Below are 19,495 nucleotides of genomic sequence, written 5' to 3' on the forward strand. Positions count from 1 at the left end.
AATTTGTCAAATTTAATCTTAAATTCCATATCATTGCAGGAGGTTTAATAATTCATTAAAATATTTCTTAATTTGTATAATAAGTATCGGTAGTATAATATTTGTGACATTATTTTTTATATAATATAAAGAATTTATTCATATTCGTAATAAATAAAATCTATTATATATATTTATATATCATATTTTTGATAAAAAAATATTTACCCCTCTTCTTCTCTGCCAAAATTTCAAGCAATATACCACTGGTTACTATATATTAGATAATTAGAGTAGCTACAAGTTAATATTTTTAGGAAATAACATTTTTTCTTAAACATGATCAGACATGATGCTGGTTCGGTAAAATCAAATATAAGCCTTAAGGTTTACTGATATATTATATCTTAGGACAATAACATGCAATGTTTTAATATAATTTTTATAAAAATGCAAAATATTGATAAATTAATCTTTATATATAAAGGAATTATTAATATTGAAATAACAGCTGTGGCATAGATGATTAGATTTGAGTGAGGCCAGGAAATCTCTAATTCTCTCTTCGACATGAAAATTATAGTTTATCTGAAACGAACTTAACCTCTTGACATTAATTTTATTTAACTATTTTTGACATCTGACATGGGATAGATCTGCAATATATTTTTCAGAGCATTACTTCCTAGGTAGTTGATAAAAAATGTTTTGGAGATTGGGGAAAAGAGTTAAATAGGAGCATTTAGCCTCCAATTTTTCTCACTCATTCCTATGCTGAATATATAATGCGATATCTGTTAGCTACTTTATTGATCACGATCAAAAAATTGCTCTTCGGATGGACTGTTTGACCTCAGTTAGTATTGTTAAACTGCCTGATTTCGGCGAATTTAAAACGGCATGATTACGATTTTCGTTAAAATAATATTATGTAAGCTTCGAGATAGTGTTCTTAAACGGCTCTTTTTGAGCCGATTTTTAAAAACGGCTATCAATATTTTGAACAGAAAAAATATTGCCCAGACCTCGAGATTTCGATAATATGTCTAGACCTTTGTTCCTTCTATGAACAAAATCTTAAATCTTGCGTAATATTTTTCTGGATAAAATATTGAGACTAGCCTCACTCTATCTAATGCAACTGTTATCATAATCTGATTACTTTTTTATTATACAAGAATAATTCACGTGTGCTTTTTTATATAAAAATAATGGTCTCTCTAATAAACATTATAATTTATCTATGTCAATGAATGTCAGTTATCAAATAAATGTCGCACATATTGTTATATCTTACTATGATTTCGTTAGTATTTAAATGATAATATCCAGAGGGATTTTTGAATATGGATATAGAAATTCTAAAACATCAATCAGAGCTTCCATGGTAATAAATATGTCTATTCTTATAAATAAATATATGGATATTAGGATCGAAAAATATAGACCTATTTATCTTAAAGATATAGTTGGAAATGAAAAGGCTATATCTAGATTTTCTGTACGATATCATCTTCATTTGTTGTTTTTATATGTATATGTAATAGGTATTTGCAAAAGACGGAAATCTGCCTAATATCATATTATCAGTAATTAATAACATCTTTCAAACTCATTATTATTATTAGGGACCACCAGGTACTGGAAAAACATCAAGTATTCTTTGTTTAGCTAGCGAAATGTTGGGATCTTCATATAAAAATGCAGTATTGGAATTAAACGCATCCAATGATAGGTTAATAGATAAATATATTTCATAAAAACATTGTAAATATATTCCTTTACCACTATGCTTAGTATTTAAGTTAATATTGTATTAATTTTTAAAAAATTATCTATCATCTTATATCCTTTACACACTATTTAATATTACTCTAAAATTTACCCTTTTGGAGCTTGTATAATTTCTGATGATCCTACTTGTATTATGATTTTTTTGTAAGTCATCAGATGTGGGTCAAATTTCTATCTCAGATAAAATCTGCTTATTTACTCTTACTTCTTATCTTATTTAAGAGGCAGCAATGGATAATGCTAAATTTTAGTGTTTTCTTTAATCATGATGGAGAAAATTAAATTGAAAGGCCAATGATAGTTATCTCCCAAGGGAGTAAATAGAATAAAATGATAGTTGCCCTCTGAGTGGATAAATATATTTTATTCATTATAAATGTATTTTACATATAATGTAAAATACATTTATAATGAAAAAAATGTAAAATACATTTATAATGAATAAAATATATTTACCCCCTTATTAATAATTTTTCTCCTTAGTTATCATTAGTAAATATGAAATTAGCTCTCTTGATGATAATTTTGCACCCTCAGTGGGTAAATTGAATAAATATTGAAAAGATGAAATTAGCTGCCCTCTCAGTGGGTAAATACAATAAATATAGAAAAAATAATGTTAGATTTCTTGGTGATAATATAAACCCCCTCACTGGGTAAATAGAATAAATATAGAAATATAAAATTAGCTCCTTTGGTGATAATATTTACCCTCTCAGTGAGTAGATAAAATAAATATAAAAAAAATAAAATTAGCTCCCTTGGTGATAATATTTACCCTCTCAGTGAGTAGATAAAATAAATATTAAAAAAATAAAATTAGCTCCCTAAGTTATATTTGCCCTCTCAATGAATAATAAAAGAATATTTTAAAAATATGAAATTAGCTCCCTTGGTTATAATATTTAAAGAATAATATAATTATATTTGAAATTGTTCAGAATTTTTGTCATCAGACATTATTTTTCCAAATGATAATGTATTAGGCCTGGATTTGAAAAATAAATTTCCATTAAATATTTAATTGATTTAATTAAAATTTTTAAATCTAATTTATAGATAAATAAGCAAAAGAAAACCCAAATGGTTAATTTTCTTATTATAACAAAAATAGGTTATAAATATATTTTATGAGTTTTTATAATCATTTATTTATAAATTTAAAATTTTTTTTGCTGTTAATAGAAGCCTACCTTAAAACAGGATATTTTATGTTAACATATTTATATTGACATCTACTCATTCATAATTTACACCTATTTATAGTAAACTATTAAAATTATAGTCTGAACCTATCTACTAATAATAGATCAATTATATATTTTGACATTTTTTTTATTTGATAAAAAACAAATAAGATAAAATATACATTTTGACATATTTTTATTATATAAAAAACAATAAGATCATATATACATTTTGACATTAGACAAAAGTTAAATCAAATATATATTTAAACTTTTTTATTAGATAATTTAAATACAAAATTTTTTTTGATTATTGTCAATAGTAGTATTGTTAAATGGCAACTCAATATTATCCAGAAAAATATTAAGCAAGTCTGAAGATTTTGGTCTTATATGACATAAAAGTTTGGACATCTCTTAGCTCAATCTCGAAATTTAGGCAATATTTTTCTCTCTAAAATAGTGAGTTAGCTGTTTTAAAAATCGGCTCAAATTGAGCCGTTTAACAACACTAGTCAATAGGACATCCAAATCTTTGAGGCTTCTACATATTTTTTTTATATATAAAAATAAAATTATTTACAGGAATCTTGATATGATAATTATTCTGAATTTTCACTTATATTTAATTTTTTTTCAATCACTTATGACATTAACAAGTTTTATTGGTTCCTGAAAATACAAATCTATATAAAATATTTTTAACTACACTATTTTCATAATTAATCTGAATTTAATCTTTCATAAAATAATTTTTCTTTATTAAAAATATTTAATTATTATTATCATCATGCAAAATCAAAAAACAAAGTAATATTTTTGGCATGCAGGGGGTAACTATCCTTTGTGAAATCATTAATTGTTTAATTTTAATATCATTATTATTGTTAAATTCGAAGTTTTGAATGAGAGAAATTGATCTCAATTCAAATTTAATTAATAATTCAAGAATTGAGTATAGTAAATAAATTTATTAAAATATATAGTTACTCAAATAATCATTATAGAATAAAATAATTCAAACTAAAAATATATAACTTTTTTCTTTTTTTTTCTTAATTATTACATTTTCTATCTCACTATTTATACTAATTTAAACGCTAAAATTTACATATCAGTCTAACACTTTATCTTTTTACAATTCAATTTCGTTAGCTCTAATAATTAAAATTTGCATATTATAAAAATCCTTCAAATATAATATAATAAATTAATATCTTTATCAAGCAATTACGACAATAATTAGTTAAAGATACATTGATACCAGGATGTGAACCCTTCCATAAGGACCCGGCGTCTAGGTTCAGGAATTTTATTTTAAAAAAGGTTCAGGGTTTGTAGAACATAAAGAAATGACCCAAAATTACAATTTTTTAAATATATTTATTTTACATACACAATATAAATACACATAATATAAACACACATACATAATTTACAAGTAAAAAATTTAAAAATAATTTATATTTAATTTCACCAATCATAACATCTTCGAAAATATTGTCTGAGATATTCACGCAGATCTGACAATATATATTTCAAAAAAAAAATTGTGCGTTCTACGCTGACCTAAAATACATAGCTATCTTTATAAACTATTGTATGTGTCGCCGATACACCCATGACGATTTTGAATAGAATGTAGTTCTGGATATATTGAAGAAATTTCAATCCTGAATTTTTAAATATTATTAACCTGTAAGAACTTTTCGATTAAAGATGATAGGTATTGGCAGTTCCTCCTTTATGGAAGTATAAAAACCAGAAAATTTTGAAAAATGCAAAGAAAAATGATTCCACGAAATTTTTTTTGACCTTTAGAACCTTCCACTCTTAAAAAGGGTCCTGGTTTGGGTTCAGCAAATAAAGGAAACTCCCTGATTGATGACACTTTTCAACTAATACTAAAACAGTATTTCTGATACTACCAATACTAAAAATGATTATTATATGTTATATTAACTAAAACAAGTGAAGCTATAATATATTTCATTAATATTGTACATTTTTTATTTATCAATTCTATATATAAAATTAAAATATACATTAAATCTTTTTAATAAAAACAAATTTTTACATCAAGGAGATTCTTTTGGTGTGAACTATGGGTTCTGGTGGAAACCCTATATAAAATCTTGATTATTTGGGATGAATATAATATTTCTTTACAATATATCGAAAATGAAACTTGATTTTATATAATTGTTTAATGCATAACATAGGGGCATCGATGTTGTCAGGAATAAAATAAAAATGTTTGCTCAAAAAAAATTATCCCTACCCATTGGCAAACACAAGATCATACTTTTAGACGAGGCAGATAGGTTCACTATTAATATTTTTCCGAAGTAAATATTTTTTTAAACAGCATGACGGAAGGGGCTCAACAAGCTCTCAGAAGAACGATGGAAATATACTCAACTACCACTCGCTTTGCATTAGCTTGCAATATATCGGAGAAAATAATAGGTTTAATATCAATTAAAAGATTTATTTACATAATTAGAGTTAAAATGATTTCACATTTCTTCTTTTGATCCTAGTGTTATAATTCCATTTGGGTCAAAATCCTATCCTTGGGGACCCCTTGAAAATATATTTATATAAATTATATATTCATTTCTATCAGATATAATTGTTGAAATAATCCAAGTAGAATTACGAAAAACTTGGTTGGAACTTTTAATAATTTTAGGTTCCGGTTCTATAAAAAATATAAAGTTCTGCTTTTAGAACCAGCAAATATCAATAATATAAAACATAATTAAATAAAATCGGCACGTTGATTTTTTAAAATTTTATCATATAATTAAAATACCATTTAAAATGGTTTTCAGACAATTTGTCTTAGCGGCGATTAAATAGGGTAATGAAGCATAGTTTCTATAAATTATTTGGTAACATCGCAGATGATCCTTGTATAAAAAATCATCATTTTTTGAATAGAAGCTATGGCTCAAAGGGTTAGAGATCTGTAGTGCAGAAGGTAAGCAAGCTATTTCGACCCAAGTTCGATCTTCGATGTGACCTATTTTTTCTGAAACCAACTTTAAGCATGTAGTTTAGATGAAAGAAATAGGGTTAATATTAATGTGTATATTGTTTAATAAAATTGGTCGTTTAATAAATCGCTATATTTTTGGAGCCCTGCAAATCAGGCTCTGGCCGAAAAAAATTGGACTGGGTTCAAGCTTAAATTTTTATTTGAAAAATAGGACATAGCTCTGGCAATAATAATAAAAATAAAGAAAATTTATATTTTCCCTTCTTTTATTAAAATAAAATGATAACTATAATTTCTCTTTGATAATGACAAAGCAATTCATGATTTTAACTTAATAAGAATGACTAGTTTATATTTTTAATGAAAAATTTCAGGCCGTCCTACAAAATTAATTTTGTGGAACTCAAATATATTAGCCTCGACACTATGAAGTATGAATCATTACCCGATAAAATAATCTAAAGTATGAAAATGTTCTTTCAACACTGGCCCGAAAAATATTTTTTCACAATTCGATATGTATGTGATGAACCAAAAATCAACTAATTTTTTTAAATGTTAAGAATCGCTTCTTTTAGTTATTATTTTATTCATTTTCAGCTCTTGATTGAAATATTTCTAAATTATCTTCACAGGACAGTGACGAAGCGTCAAGTTTACTACTAGGGAAGTAATTGAAAATTTTATTTTTATTTATTAGTCAAACCATAAAAAAATTAAAATATATAAATTAGTAGAATTCGTCTTTGTTTTTGAGTAAAATGATCAAATATGGAATTATAAAAGTTATTGCAAGAATTTGAATTTTTTGATAAGTTTTTTCAATCGAAATCAAAAATAAATTTATAATTTTTTTTTTATAAACTTATAATTTATTCATTAAAAGTTAGCGGAATATCTATAAAATTATTTTACAAAATTCTAAATAAATTTATTTGCTTAAAATAATTTTGTGCATTAATGGTATTGTTTATAATTAATGGGCGTCATGGTTAAGCAAGGATTTATAAATTCCTTTGCATGATACAAATATTCTTTACAATCTTGAACTGATATCTATATATATAAATATAGTTTTAATATTATATATATATTTTTTATTCTAATATTTTTATAATATATATTTATTTAAATTTATATGCTCATACATGTGGTGAGATAAAATTTGCATTTAAATATTTTTATTTTTTAGATAAAAAAGCGTTAAATAAAAGTATATCAAAATGTATCTTAAAAGTATCATTAACAGACACTGTTCTCTGATAATCTTGAAAAAATTTTATTTAAAAAAAGTAAGGGAAAAATATATTATATAAAAAATTATTTTCTTCCCCAATGCTTATTTTTTAAACGTAAAATTAGACATTACAATTACCATGATATAATTGCTTCCCACATTTTTTTTAACGTAGTAAATATAAAAGTAAATTTTTTAACATAAATATAATTCTTTTAATGTAGTAAAAATAATATTAATATTTTTAACGTTGTAAAAATTATATTAATTTTTATTACGAAGTCAGATTAGTTTTTTTTAACATATAAAGATTATATTAAGTTTATTTAAGAATTTTGTAGGAAAAATTTCAAGTGAAGCAATGCCTCTCTTGCTTCTATGGAAACTTAGTCACTGTTAAGGGATGACCGAGTATTTTTTTAATTCATCGATAAATTCGATCTGGCTCTAAAATCTAGACATGTCGCCTCTTCTCTATTTAAATAAATAAAAAATTTAAATAGTAATATTTATTTCAAATTATTTAAATATATTTACCGTAATATGTATGATTAATTTGATAAAAATTTGAAGGGACGAAAGATAATAAATTAATGCTTTGTAATTTAAAATAAATTATGATTTTATACTAAAATATATAATCATTATAATAATAAGATATTATTACATTATTAGTAAAATAATTTAATAAAATAAAATAGATTAATTATACATTAATATAAATTTAGCGCTAACATTATAATAATGTGCAACAAAATGGCCAAAGTCTATACTATGCATAGGATGTTCAATTACGGCGTTTCGGATATTGAAAAAATAAAGCTGAGATAATTGTATTTTACTATGTTTATGGCTAATCGTTGGCGTAGGTAGAATCCCTCGTTGGGATCCTCGGTCCTAGCAGAGATCCGTTTTTTAGCTCTTTAAAGAAGTCTAGGGCATGAGAGCCGAACGACGTTAAGGTAGTGGCGATTAATGGTAGGAATGTATAATTGGCGGGAAGAGATGGCGAATATTTAGCTAATTTATTCACCTCGGCATCTAGTATGGCATCTCTATTTATATTGGAAGGGCAAGAGAATAGATGCATGAGAAATCCCAGGTTAGGAATTCCCCCCTCTTCCAAGGGATCATAGTCGAACTATCGGGCCGCTTACCATCTGAATTGTAAAGGCCAGTAGGTTCGAGGGTTGATGGGATGCCGGCGGATTTTAAGGCCCTAGCAATGGTATCATTGCATTTTGAATGCCTAATGAATCTGCCTTTACAGCGCTTGCAGTGTAGAGAGTGATGGCCTTTGGAGTTGACCGACGTTTGACAGAGGAACAGTTATAAGGTATTACCATATCGCAATTCAGTCTAAGACCGATGGCGTGACGTAACTCATCATTGCTTAGGAGCTGGTAAAGGTTTCGGGATGGGAAGGCTTCAAGAAATTCGTATCCACTACCTTCGGAAATGGAGAAGAGTAGAGAATGGTCCTCTGGTTGGCTCCTCGATTTAAGGAATGCAACGGAGTTGCCAACTAGAGGTTTATCCCAATCCTTCTGTAATGCCGACGATGGAGTATCGACTCATGAGAGGAACTTCCATAGATCAATTGCCTGTTGGAGTAAGGGGTCAGGATGTTTTGTTAGCGTTTGAATGATGGGCTCGCAGGACAAGCGAGAGGATATGAACGCACTAACAGAAAGTAGGGAAGGTGACCTTATACCAATACCGCCGGATTTGGTTGGTAAGGTAGCCTGTAGCCATGATAACTCCCCAAATTTTTGAGTATATTTTCTATTAGGCGTTTAATCTCCAGTTCATGTGAAGCGAGGTTGACGTTATATTGAAAGATCCGAGACGCTCTAAGTGTATATAAAATTCTTGGAATTAAAAGGTAGTTCTTTAATAAGAAGAAAGCTTGGTGAGCTGGGAGGCGAGATAGTGTATCTCGCATAAGGGATATCTCTCGTAGGATATCGGCAAAGAACTTGACAAAGGACTCGTCTTTACCTACTGGAGATCCGAGATGTGTTAAAACGTTCAATGGTGTATGATTGAACATAGTATCGTGGTTAAGGTCAATGATTCCAAGAGGACAATATTCGCTTTTGTCTTGATTAACTCGAAGTCCCAAACTTTTCTCGCTGGATTTTATTATTTGGATTGCCTTCGTGACTTCAGTCGGTGGGCCGCCTAGTATGCCATCGTCGATATACCAGTTATGGAGATTTAGGTTGCATTGGCCATTAATTTCTCGTATTAGATTATTAATGCCCAGACAGAACAAAAAGGAACCTAGAGGGTCACCTTGTTGTATACCTTCGTTAGAAGGAATCAATCTATCTCCGAATTGAAGATGTGAGGGGTTAGCATAACAATCGAAAATAAATTGTGAGTATTCTGGGTAGAGGGTGAGAATAGGATTTAGAAAAGCACCACGCCTTAGAGAGTTAAAGGCGTTGGGATCCGTTTGTAGGTACATCAGGGTCATGTGAAGGGATACCTCACATCCACTTTTTATGTTGACTCCTAATTGATTCGGGAAAGGTGATTGGATATTGTGAACAATAATCTGCTAATTACAAGTTTGGCAGTTAATCGGCGCCAAGTGGTTCCAATAGCGATTGGGCGAATATCTTTATTGGGTTTATGGAGAGCGATGAGTTTAGCTCCGTATAGCAGTGGAATAATGGTGGGTGGTATGCCTCCAGTAAGCATACGGTTGATTAATTGGGTAATTTTTTCTAGAACGTCACATTGTTGTGTTATGTAAGGTGCGGTTAGGCCTTGTAAGAATATTGGGTGAAACCCATCGAACCCAGGTGAGGAATCGCGTTTGAAGGAGAGAATAGCCTTTCCAACGTCGCTTGCGGTATAAGTGGCCGCAATTAGAGGAGTTTCAGGGTAAGTCGGTATTTCATTTTTAAAATCGTGTGATTGGTGTTTTAGGAGAAGGGTCTGATAAGTTACTAAATCATAGGGAGCCAGTTTATTATCGGAGGTTGCCAGACGTATGGCGGATTTAACATTCAGGTTATCCAATTTTTTAGATATTAGCCTGGTCTTGGTGAGCAGGTCATTTTTGTGATTTCTATTTTTATCTGTGTCGTCACTCGTAAAAGATGTGGTAATGTGATTGATGGGTAAGGGAGATATTAGCATCCTTAATTTGTTGGGTCAGGGATTTTTTTCTGGTAGGATCAGGAACTTGTAAGGTAGTAAAGGCAAATGACAGGGTGTCTAGCCAGTGTCTTACAGAAGAATAATTATTTAACAAGGAAGTCAAGTTTTTTGACAGGTGTCTCGCAACTTGAAGCCTTGCTCCTTTCGGTATTCGTGAAATTACAAATGGTTTTGGTGTCGTTAGAAATATTTCTACATTTGAGTCGGCTGGGTCAAACGTCGAAGCATTTGTGACAGTGAAGGTAGGGATTATTGGGTAAGTGAGCACATCAGTCAATGATGTGGGAATGGTGACTATGGGTTGTTTAGTTGTGAGGGCAAGGGCAGAGAAGGCATTAAGGGTTCTAGGAATTGCTGGTGATAAGATGGGTAGCCCAGATTGAGGACACTTTATTTTATGGTTACTATGAGATGGCAATATTGGTTACTTTAATAAGTTTATTGCATAATGGGCAGTTGCATTTGGTAGGTGCTGTGCTGAGGTCTGGTAGGCTCATGGATTAGGAATTTTTTTCATATTTAAGGTGAAGGTGAATATCATTATTGTTAAAAATCACAGATGTATTTATGGATAAATCTATGTATTGTTCTGTAAATTAAAATTCATATAAGTAGAGTGTGAAGAAATTTTTGTTGACAGTTGTCATAAATTATATAATCTATTTACTAATAAATTTAAAATTTTCTTTCTGGAATGATTTTATAATTTTCATTGTCCATCTTTAAATCAGTTTATTATATGTGATCATGATATGTAAGCTTTGATTGCAAAGATGGTTTTACAATGGGGTAATTTATCTATATCATTAGTAATGGCATTATTGTGTTGTGGGAATTGAGGTGAAGAGGGAGAAATTCTAATGGTGAGTGGAACCAGAGTGTGTATACTTGAACACCAAGATGCAATAGAGTGGTATAATATGCCTCAAGGAGGGAAAACCTTTAAGGTTAAAATTCACGGATATGTTTATGGCAAAATTTATATATTGTTCTTAAATTAAAGTTCAAAATTCATAAAAGTAGGATATGATGAAATTTTTGCTGACAAATGTCATTAGATATATAATCCATTTACTGATAAATTTAAATTTTTCTATCTGGAATATTTCTATAATTTTTATTTTCTATCTTCAAATCAGTTTATTATATGTGATCATGATATAAAAGCTTTGATTGCAAAAAAAAAGGTTTCATAAAGGGGTAATTGATCTATATCATTAGTGATAGTATTATTGTATTGTGGGAATTATGATGAAGAAGGAGAAATGCTGATGGTGAGTGGAACTAGAGTTTCTATACCAAATATATAATAATGAGATTTTTATTGCATCTCATCTTCAGGTTTGCAAGCTTTTATATCATGATCACATATAATAAACTGATTTGAAGATAGAAAATAAAAATTATAGAAATATTCCAGATAGAAAAATTTAAATTTATCAGTAAATGGATTATATATTTAATGACATTTGTCAGCAATTAATTTTTTAAGTCCGGTTTCAGTCTGGTTCTTTTATTAAATTTTTTTCTTAAATATAAATACCATATATGATGTGAAAACTAGGGATCCAAAAGTGTGTTAACCATTATTATTTATCAACCTGAACCGTAAAAAAATTTGTCATCCAAATCTCTAAAAAGGTCCGTAAACCTGTTTCAACCTTTGACATCCTAACTGTTTTTAGATCATTATCAATCAATTTATGATTAGTCTATCATTATTAGTCTCGATTTTAAAATAAATATTTATATTATGTTATAAATTATAAACTAGATATATTTATATGTGCAATATCAATAAAATAAACCTTAGTTGCTTTAGGTATAGGATTTAGTGATAATTTTTTTTAAAAAAGCCCCTTTTTATATATGCAAAAAAGTCCAAATCAGTTTTTAAAGGTTCAAGCAGAACTTTATGAACCGAACCTAAATCGTTAAGTGAAATGATCTTTACCTTCATTGAAGAAAATATTTGATAAATTTTTAAAGAACCTATTCAATCAAGGTGTGCAGTCATACGTTTTACCAGATTATCAGATGCCCAAATTCTCAATAAGCTTTTAGAAATATGCAAGAAAGAAGATTTGAGTTACTCGGAAGATGGTTTGGAAGCCGTCATTTATACAGCTCAAGGTGATATGCGGCAGGTATTTAATTCATTTTTATGTTATGTAGCTTAAACACGGGCGTCCGGGTAGGAGTTTAGGGGCAAGATCCCCCAGCTTTTTTTGTGTCATATGACAGGTAATTTTTTAAAAGGTATATACATTCTGACCATTTATTGAAAATGAATTATATCAGAGACCTGCAGGCCCGGGTATACGGGCCTGGCCATATTTTAATTTTTTTAAATATGCTTGGGGTAGCCCAAAAATTTTTTTAAAATACCTCGGCCATATATTTTAAAACCAAATATTGTACATCGCTATTATTAGCTATAAAAATTAAATGCATAATATATTTTAAAAAAATCTTGGCCGGGTCTAAAATTTTTAATTTGGGCAGTGATATCTCTGAAGGTCTCTGATTTATATTGTACTAGAATATATTTTATGCATAATAATTAATTAATATTCAAAGCTGCATATTTATGGACCCCACTTTAAAATTGATGATTCTAGTATTAATAGTGAATGAAAAAAAATAGCAGAAAGAATATAATCGAGACACTCAATTTTTTTTAAAATATCCCCTCCCTTTTCTAGCGAAAGTTATTACAGGGAATTAAAAATGTTTTATATTAAATCTGTCAAATATTATTTAAAGGCACTTAATAATCTTCAATCTACGAATGCTGGTTTTGGACATATTAATTCTGAAAACGTATTCAAGGTAATTATTCTATCTTATAAAAAATTTTCAAATTATTTATTATTGAATGATAATTTTTTTTAAATTATCTGAAATACGAGTGTTGTAACTAGTTAATTTTTATATTCCTAAAAAGGTAACTTGATTAGTGTTGTTAAAAAGTCGAGTTCTTACGACTTGCGACTCGAGTCGTAGTCGTAAAAAACGGCGCCGACTCAAGCCGATCAAGGAGCCGCATGAGTCGGCTCACTTAGTCGGCTCGCTTAGTCGGCTCACTTAGTCGGCTCGCTTAGTCGGCTCACTTAGTCGGCTCGCTTAGTCGGCTCACTTAGTCGGCTCACTTAGTGGGCTCAGAGGGTAGCTTGAGTTTATTTTAAATTTAGAGCCAAAAATTATTTTTATGTTATTGAGAAATTTTAAATAATAATGTAGAATTTTATTTATTTATTTTTAGTAAAATAATTTATTTTATTTATATTTTATTTAATGCAAATAATATGTTTTGATTTGATTATAAAAAAATGGATTTATTTATTTGATTTTTTTTTAAATAAAAAAAAATTAATATTTTTGAGCTAAAAATTTTAAGCAAAAAATATTTTTGAAACATATTTTGCTGATTTTTTGAAGAAATTTTATTCTTTTGTTTTATCATAAAATTTTATTCTTTTTTTAATTATATCATAAATAAATAATCTTTTAGGTCAAATCTTCTATAGTTTTTTTATATTATTTTTATAAATATATCTATATTTTAAGTTTATTTTATTATAAGAGGTGGTTTTTCTAAATAATTTTTTTATTAATATATCTATATTTTAAGAATATATACTGGTTTTTCTTTTTCTAAATAATTTTTTTTATAAATATATCTATATTTTAAGTATATTAAAAGAGGTGGTTTTTCTAAATTATTTTTTTATTAATATTTATGTCAAACTTTTTTTTAATGCGACAATTGTCATATGCGTTATTTTTTAAGATTTTTGAAATTTTTGGACACAAAAGGGTTATAATATAATTTATATTGTAAAGATATTATATTATAAATTCAATGAAGATGTTCCCTGGAAAAATGATAATTATCATAATAGGTAGGTATATTTTTGAACATATAAGATTTTTTTGTGACGCTAATGGGCAAAAATATGTTTCTTTAACAGGTAAAATTTAATGTAGATGTACCCTAGATAAATGACAATTGTCATAATCATTGTTTTTAAATTTTTTTGACGTAAATTGGCTAAAATAAGCTTTGCTAACATGTTTAAATAAAATTTTAGTGAAGATGTAAGATAGATAAGTGACAATTGTCATAATCGTTGTTTTTAAAGTTTTTCGAATTTTTTTGACGTAAATGGGCTAAAATAAACATTGCTAACATGATTAAATAAAATTTTAGTGGAGATGTACCATAGATAAGTGACAATTGTCATAATCGTTGTTTTTAAAGTTTTTCGAATTTTTTTAACGTAAATGGGCTAAAATAAGCATTGCTAACATGTTTAAATAAAATTTAAGTGAAGATGTACCCTAGATAAGTGACAATTGTCATAATCGTTGTTTTTAAAGTTTTTCGAATTTTTTTGACGTAAATGGGCTAAAATAAGCATTGCTAACATGTTAAAATAAAATTTTAGTGAAGATGTAAGATAGATAAGTGACAATTGTCATAATCGTTGTTTTTAAAGTTTTTCGAATTTTTTTGACGTAAATGGGCTAAAATAAGCATTGCTAACATGTTTAAATAATATTTTAGTGGAGATGTACCCTAGATAAGTGACAATTGTCATAATCGTTGTTTTTAAAGTTTTTCGAATTTTTTTGACGTAAATGGGCTAAAATAAGCATTGCTAACATGTTTAAATAATATTTTAGTGGTAATGTACCCTAGATAAGTGACAATTGTCATAATCGTTGTTTTTAAAGTTTTTCGAATTTTTTTGACGTAAATGGGCTAAAATAAGCATTGCTAACATGTTAAAATAAAATTTAAGTGAAGATGTACGATAGATAAGTGACAATTGTCATAATCGTTGTTTTTAAAGTTTTTCGAATTTTTTTACGTAAATGGGCTAAAATAAGCTTTGCTAACATGTTTAAATAAAATTTTAGTGAAGATGTACCATAGATAAGTGACAATTGTCATAATCGTTGTTTTTAAAGTTTTCCGAATTTTTTTGACGTAAATGGGCTAAAATAAGCATTGCTAACATGTTTAAATAAAATTTTAGTGGAGATGTACCATAGATAAGTGACAATTGTCATAATCGTTGTAATTTATATACATTCTTAAATTAATTGTTTAATAGGTTAATATAAAATAAATTGATTTAAACAAACGAATATATAAAATATAAGTTTTATTTATATGAATAAAATTTTAATTCATGCTAAACATTTACTTTTTAATTAATTAAACAATTTGATATATAAATGCCATAATAACAACACGCGAGCTTAAATTAACATGATTAAAATCTATATTTTTATCGATTTGCATCAATAAAATTATAAAATAATGATTATGACAATTGTCACTTATCTAGGGTACATCTTCACTGAAGGTTTATTTAGATATGTTCGCAATACTTATTTTAGCCTATTTAAGTCAAAAAAATTAAAAAAACTTTAAAAATAATTATTATGACAATTGTTACTTTTCTAGGGTACATCTTCACTTAAATTATATTTAGACATGTTAGCAATACTTATTTTAGCCTATTTACGTCAAAAACTTTAAAAATAACTATTATGACAATTGTCACTTATCTATGGTACATCTCCACTAAAATTTTATTTAATCATGTTAGCAATGCTTATTTTAGCCCATTTACGTTAAAAAAATTCGAAAAACTTTAAAAACAACGATTATGACAATTGTCACTTATCTAGGGTACATCTTCACTTAATTTTATTTAAACATGTTAGCAATGCTTATTTTAACCCATTTACGTCAAAAAAATTCGAAAAACTTTAAAAACAACGATTATGACAATTGTCACTTATCTAGGGTACATTACCACTAAAATATTATTTAAACATGTTAGCAATGCTTATTTTAGCCCATTTACGTCAAAAAAATTCGAAAAACTTTAAAAACAACGATTATGACAATTGTCACTTATCTATGGTACATCTCCACTAAAATTTTATTTAATCATGTTAGCAATGCTTATTTTAGTCCATTTACGTCAAAAAAATTTGAAAAACTTTAAAAACAACGATTATGACAATTGTCACTTATCTAGGGTACATTACCACTAAAATATTATTTAAACATGTTAGCAATGCTTATTTTAGCCCATTTACGTCAAAAAAATTCGAAAAGCTTTAAAAGAAACTATTATGACAATTGTCACTTATCTATCGTACATCTTCACTAAAATTTTATTTAAACATGTTAGCAAAGCTTATTTTAGCCCATTTACGTCAAAAAAATTCGAAAAACTTTAAAAACAACGATTATGACAATTGTCACTTATCTATCGTACATCTTCACTAAAATTTTATTTAAACATGTTAGCAATGCTTATTTTAGCCCATTTACGTCAAAAAAATTCGAAAAACTTTAAAAACAACGATTATGACAATTGTCACTTATCTATCGTACATCTTCATTAAAATTTTATTTAAACATGTTAGCAATGCTTATTTAAGCCCATTTACGTCAAAAAAATTCGAAAAACTTTAAAAACAACGATTATGACAATTGTCACTTATCTATGGTACATCTCCACTAAAATTTTATTTAAACATGTTAGCAATGCTTATTTTAGCCCATTTACGTCAAAAAAATTCGAAAAACTTTAAAAACAACGATTATGACAATTGTCATTTATCTATGGTACATCTCCACTAAAATTTTATTTAATCATGTTAGCAATGCTTATTTTAGTCCATTTACGTCAAAAAAATTCGAAAAACTTTAAAAACAACGATTATGACAATTGTCACTTATCTATGGTACATCTCCACTAAAATTTTATTTAATCATGTTAGCAATGCTTATTTTAGCCCATTTACGTCAAAAAAATTCGAAAAACTTTAAAAACAACGATTATGACAATTGTCACTTATCTATCTTACATCTTCACTAAAATTTTATTTAAACATGTTAGCAAAGCTTATTTTAGCCAATTTACGTCAAAAAAATTCGAAAAACTTTAAAAATAACTATTATGACAATTGTCTTTTATCTAGGGTACATCTACATTAAATTTTACCTGTTAAAGAAACATATTTTTACCCATTAGCGTCACAAAAAAATCTTATATGTTCAAAAATACCTACCTATTATGATAATTATCATTTTTCCAGGGAACATCTTCATTGAATTTATAATATAATATCTTTACAATATAAATTATATTATAACCCTTTTGTGTCCAAAAATTTCAAAAATCTTAAAAAATAACGCATATGACAATTGTCGCATTAAAAAAAGTTTGACATAAATATTAATAAAAAAATAATTTAGAAAAACCACCTCTTTTAATATACTTAAAATATAGATATATTTATAAAAAAAATTATTTAGAAAAAGAAAAACCAGTATATATTCTTAAAATATAGATATATTAATAAAAAAATTATTTAGAAAAACCACCTCTTATAATAAAATAAACTTAAAATATAGATATATTTATAAAAATAATATAAAAAAACTATAGAAGATTTGACCTAAAAGATTATTTATTTATGATAAAATTAACAAAAGTATTTCTTAAAAAAGTTAAAAATTTATTAAAAAAATCAACAAAATATGTTTAAATATTTTTGTTCAAAAATTATTTTTTGCTTAAAATTTTTAGCTCGAAAATATGAATTTTTTTTTATTTAAAAAAAATCAAATAAATAAATCCATTTTTATTATAAGATCAAAACATATTTGAAATAAAATTTAAAAAAATTTTTTGTTTGCTAATAATAAAATATTAACATTAAATATAAATAAAATAAATTATTTCACTAAAAATAAATAAATAAAATTCTACATTATTATTTAAAATATCTAATAACATAAAAATAAATTTTGACCCTAAATTTAAATTAAACTCAAGCTAACCTCTGAGTCCACTAAGTGAGCCGACTAAGCGAGCCGACTAAGTGAGCCGACTAAATGAGTCGACTAATGCGGCTCATTTAGTCGACTCGAGTCTGAGCCGTTTTATCGACTAGAAACTAGGCTCGAATCGTAGCTAAGTCGACTCGGCTTAGCCGTTTAACAACACTAAACTTGATACTTCTGGAATAATTTTTATAACAAATCATTTTTTTAAATTAAATTTTAAAAATTTACGATTTACAAATTAATCAGGGGTTTAAAAAAAATCTATCATTTATTTTTTTCTAAAAAATGGCTGAGCATTCCAATTATTAACATCAATCTAATGCACAATTACACTAATATAAAAGTTATTATTTATATAAAATATTTTTCGAATCTTGGCCAAGGTATTTTTACATTTAGGTTCGTTGTTTTGGTAATACTTGTAATTTCTTAATCATTTGAATGCCAGTCTCATCAAATGACGAGTCAAGCAGAATTCATATTATAGTCATTAAATATAAAAATACAGAAATTTAATCATGATTTATTGGTCTGATCAATTTTCATTATTAATTATGAAAAAAGGTGCACATACAGAATCAGACATTTAATCAAAATTATAAATAAATTTAATATATTATAACAATAAAATTAATTATTTGATATATTCATTGATACATATAAATATTTTAAAAGATAATTAGTTACTTTTGGTAAAAATATAATTAGCAATTACTGTTAGTGGATTATTTTGCAAAAATGAAATGTAACAACACTTAGAAAATCCCTACTTAGAAATATCAGTCATTAAATATTTATTTTTAAAAATCTGTAAGGTTTGTGATGAACCTCACCCAATTCAAATTAAAGCAATGCTGGACCATTGCATCAAAGGAGAATACAAGCCCGCTTATACTATAATGGAAAATTTTTGGCATTCTGGATTTTCGCCTGAAGATATAATAGGCAGTGTTTTTAAAGTCTGCAAAACATTAACAAATGCGCCTTCTGAGATGTGTAAACTTCAATTTATCAAGGTTAATTATTTGAAATTTTATTATAATTATTTAACACTTTATTTAAAGTTGAAATTCTTATAATATTTAACTTTTTTTAGGAAATTGGGTATACGCACATGAGAATATGTGAAGGAGTTAATTCCCTATTGCAATTATCTTCATTAATTTCAAAATTATGTCATTTATCGCAAAACCAATCTATTACATCATAGACAGAATTACGAATTAGAGTAGATA

General features: G+C 27.0%; 1 protein-coding gene across 2 annotated transcripts; it reads left to right on the forward strand.

Moving 5' to 3' along the window:
- The first annotated feature begins 1,340 nt into the window (after positions 1-1,340).
- On the forward strand, positions 1,341-19,488 carry LOC135925250 (replication factor C subunit 2-like). Of its 2 annotated transcripts, none has more exons than XM_065460477.1 (8): positions 1,341-1,366; positions 1,608-1,714; positions 5,183-5,284; positions 5,329-5,429; positions 12,365-12,522; positions 13,142-13,207; positions 19,076-19,276; positions 19,357-19,488. In XM_065460477.1, exons 1-8 carry the CDS (start codon positions 1,364-1,366, stop codon positions 19,468-19,470), a joined length of 852 nt encoding a protein of 283 aa, XP_065316549.1. In that variant the 5' UTR covers positions 1,341-1,363; the 3' UTR covers positions 19,471-19,488. The 2 variants fall into 2 exon arrangements, with proteins under 2 accessions (XP_065316549.1, XP_065316550.1); XM_065460478.1 differs by lacking the exon at positions 1,341-1,366 and adding an exon at positions 1,533-1,568.
- Positions 19,489-19,495: the final 7 nt, after the last annotated feature.

Source organism: Gordionus sp. m RMFG-2023, chromosome 2 (assembly GCF_954871325.1).
Source record: "Gordionus sp. m RMFG-2023 chromosome 2, tfGorSpeb1-WG-v2, whole genome shotgun sequence".
In the NCBI taxonomy this organism is placed as follows: Eukaryota; Metazoa; Nematomorpha; class Gordioida; order Chordodea; family Parachordodidae; genus Gordionus; species Gordionus sp. m RMFG-2023.

What these genes read in the sequence shown, in the direction of transcription:
- LOC135925250 (XM_065460477.1), top strand. An exon ending in TTAAACGCATCCAATGATAG is followed by an intron (nt 1,715 to 5,182) that starts GTTAATAGATAA and finishes TGCATAACATAG; the next exon opens with GGGCATCGATGTTGTCAGGA. An exon ending in CTCAAGGTGATATGCGGCAG is followed by an intron (nt 12,523 to 13,141) that starts GTATTTAATTCA and finishes TATTATTTAAAG; the next exon opens with GCACTTAATAATCTTCAATC.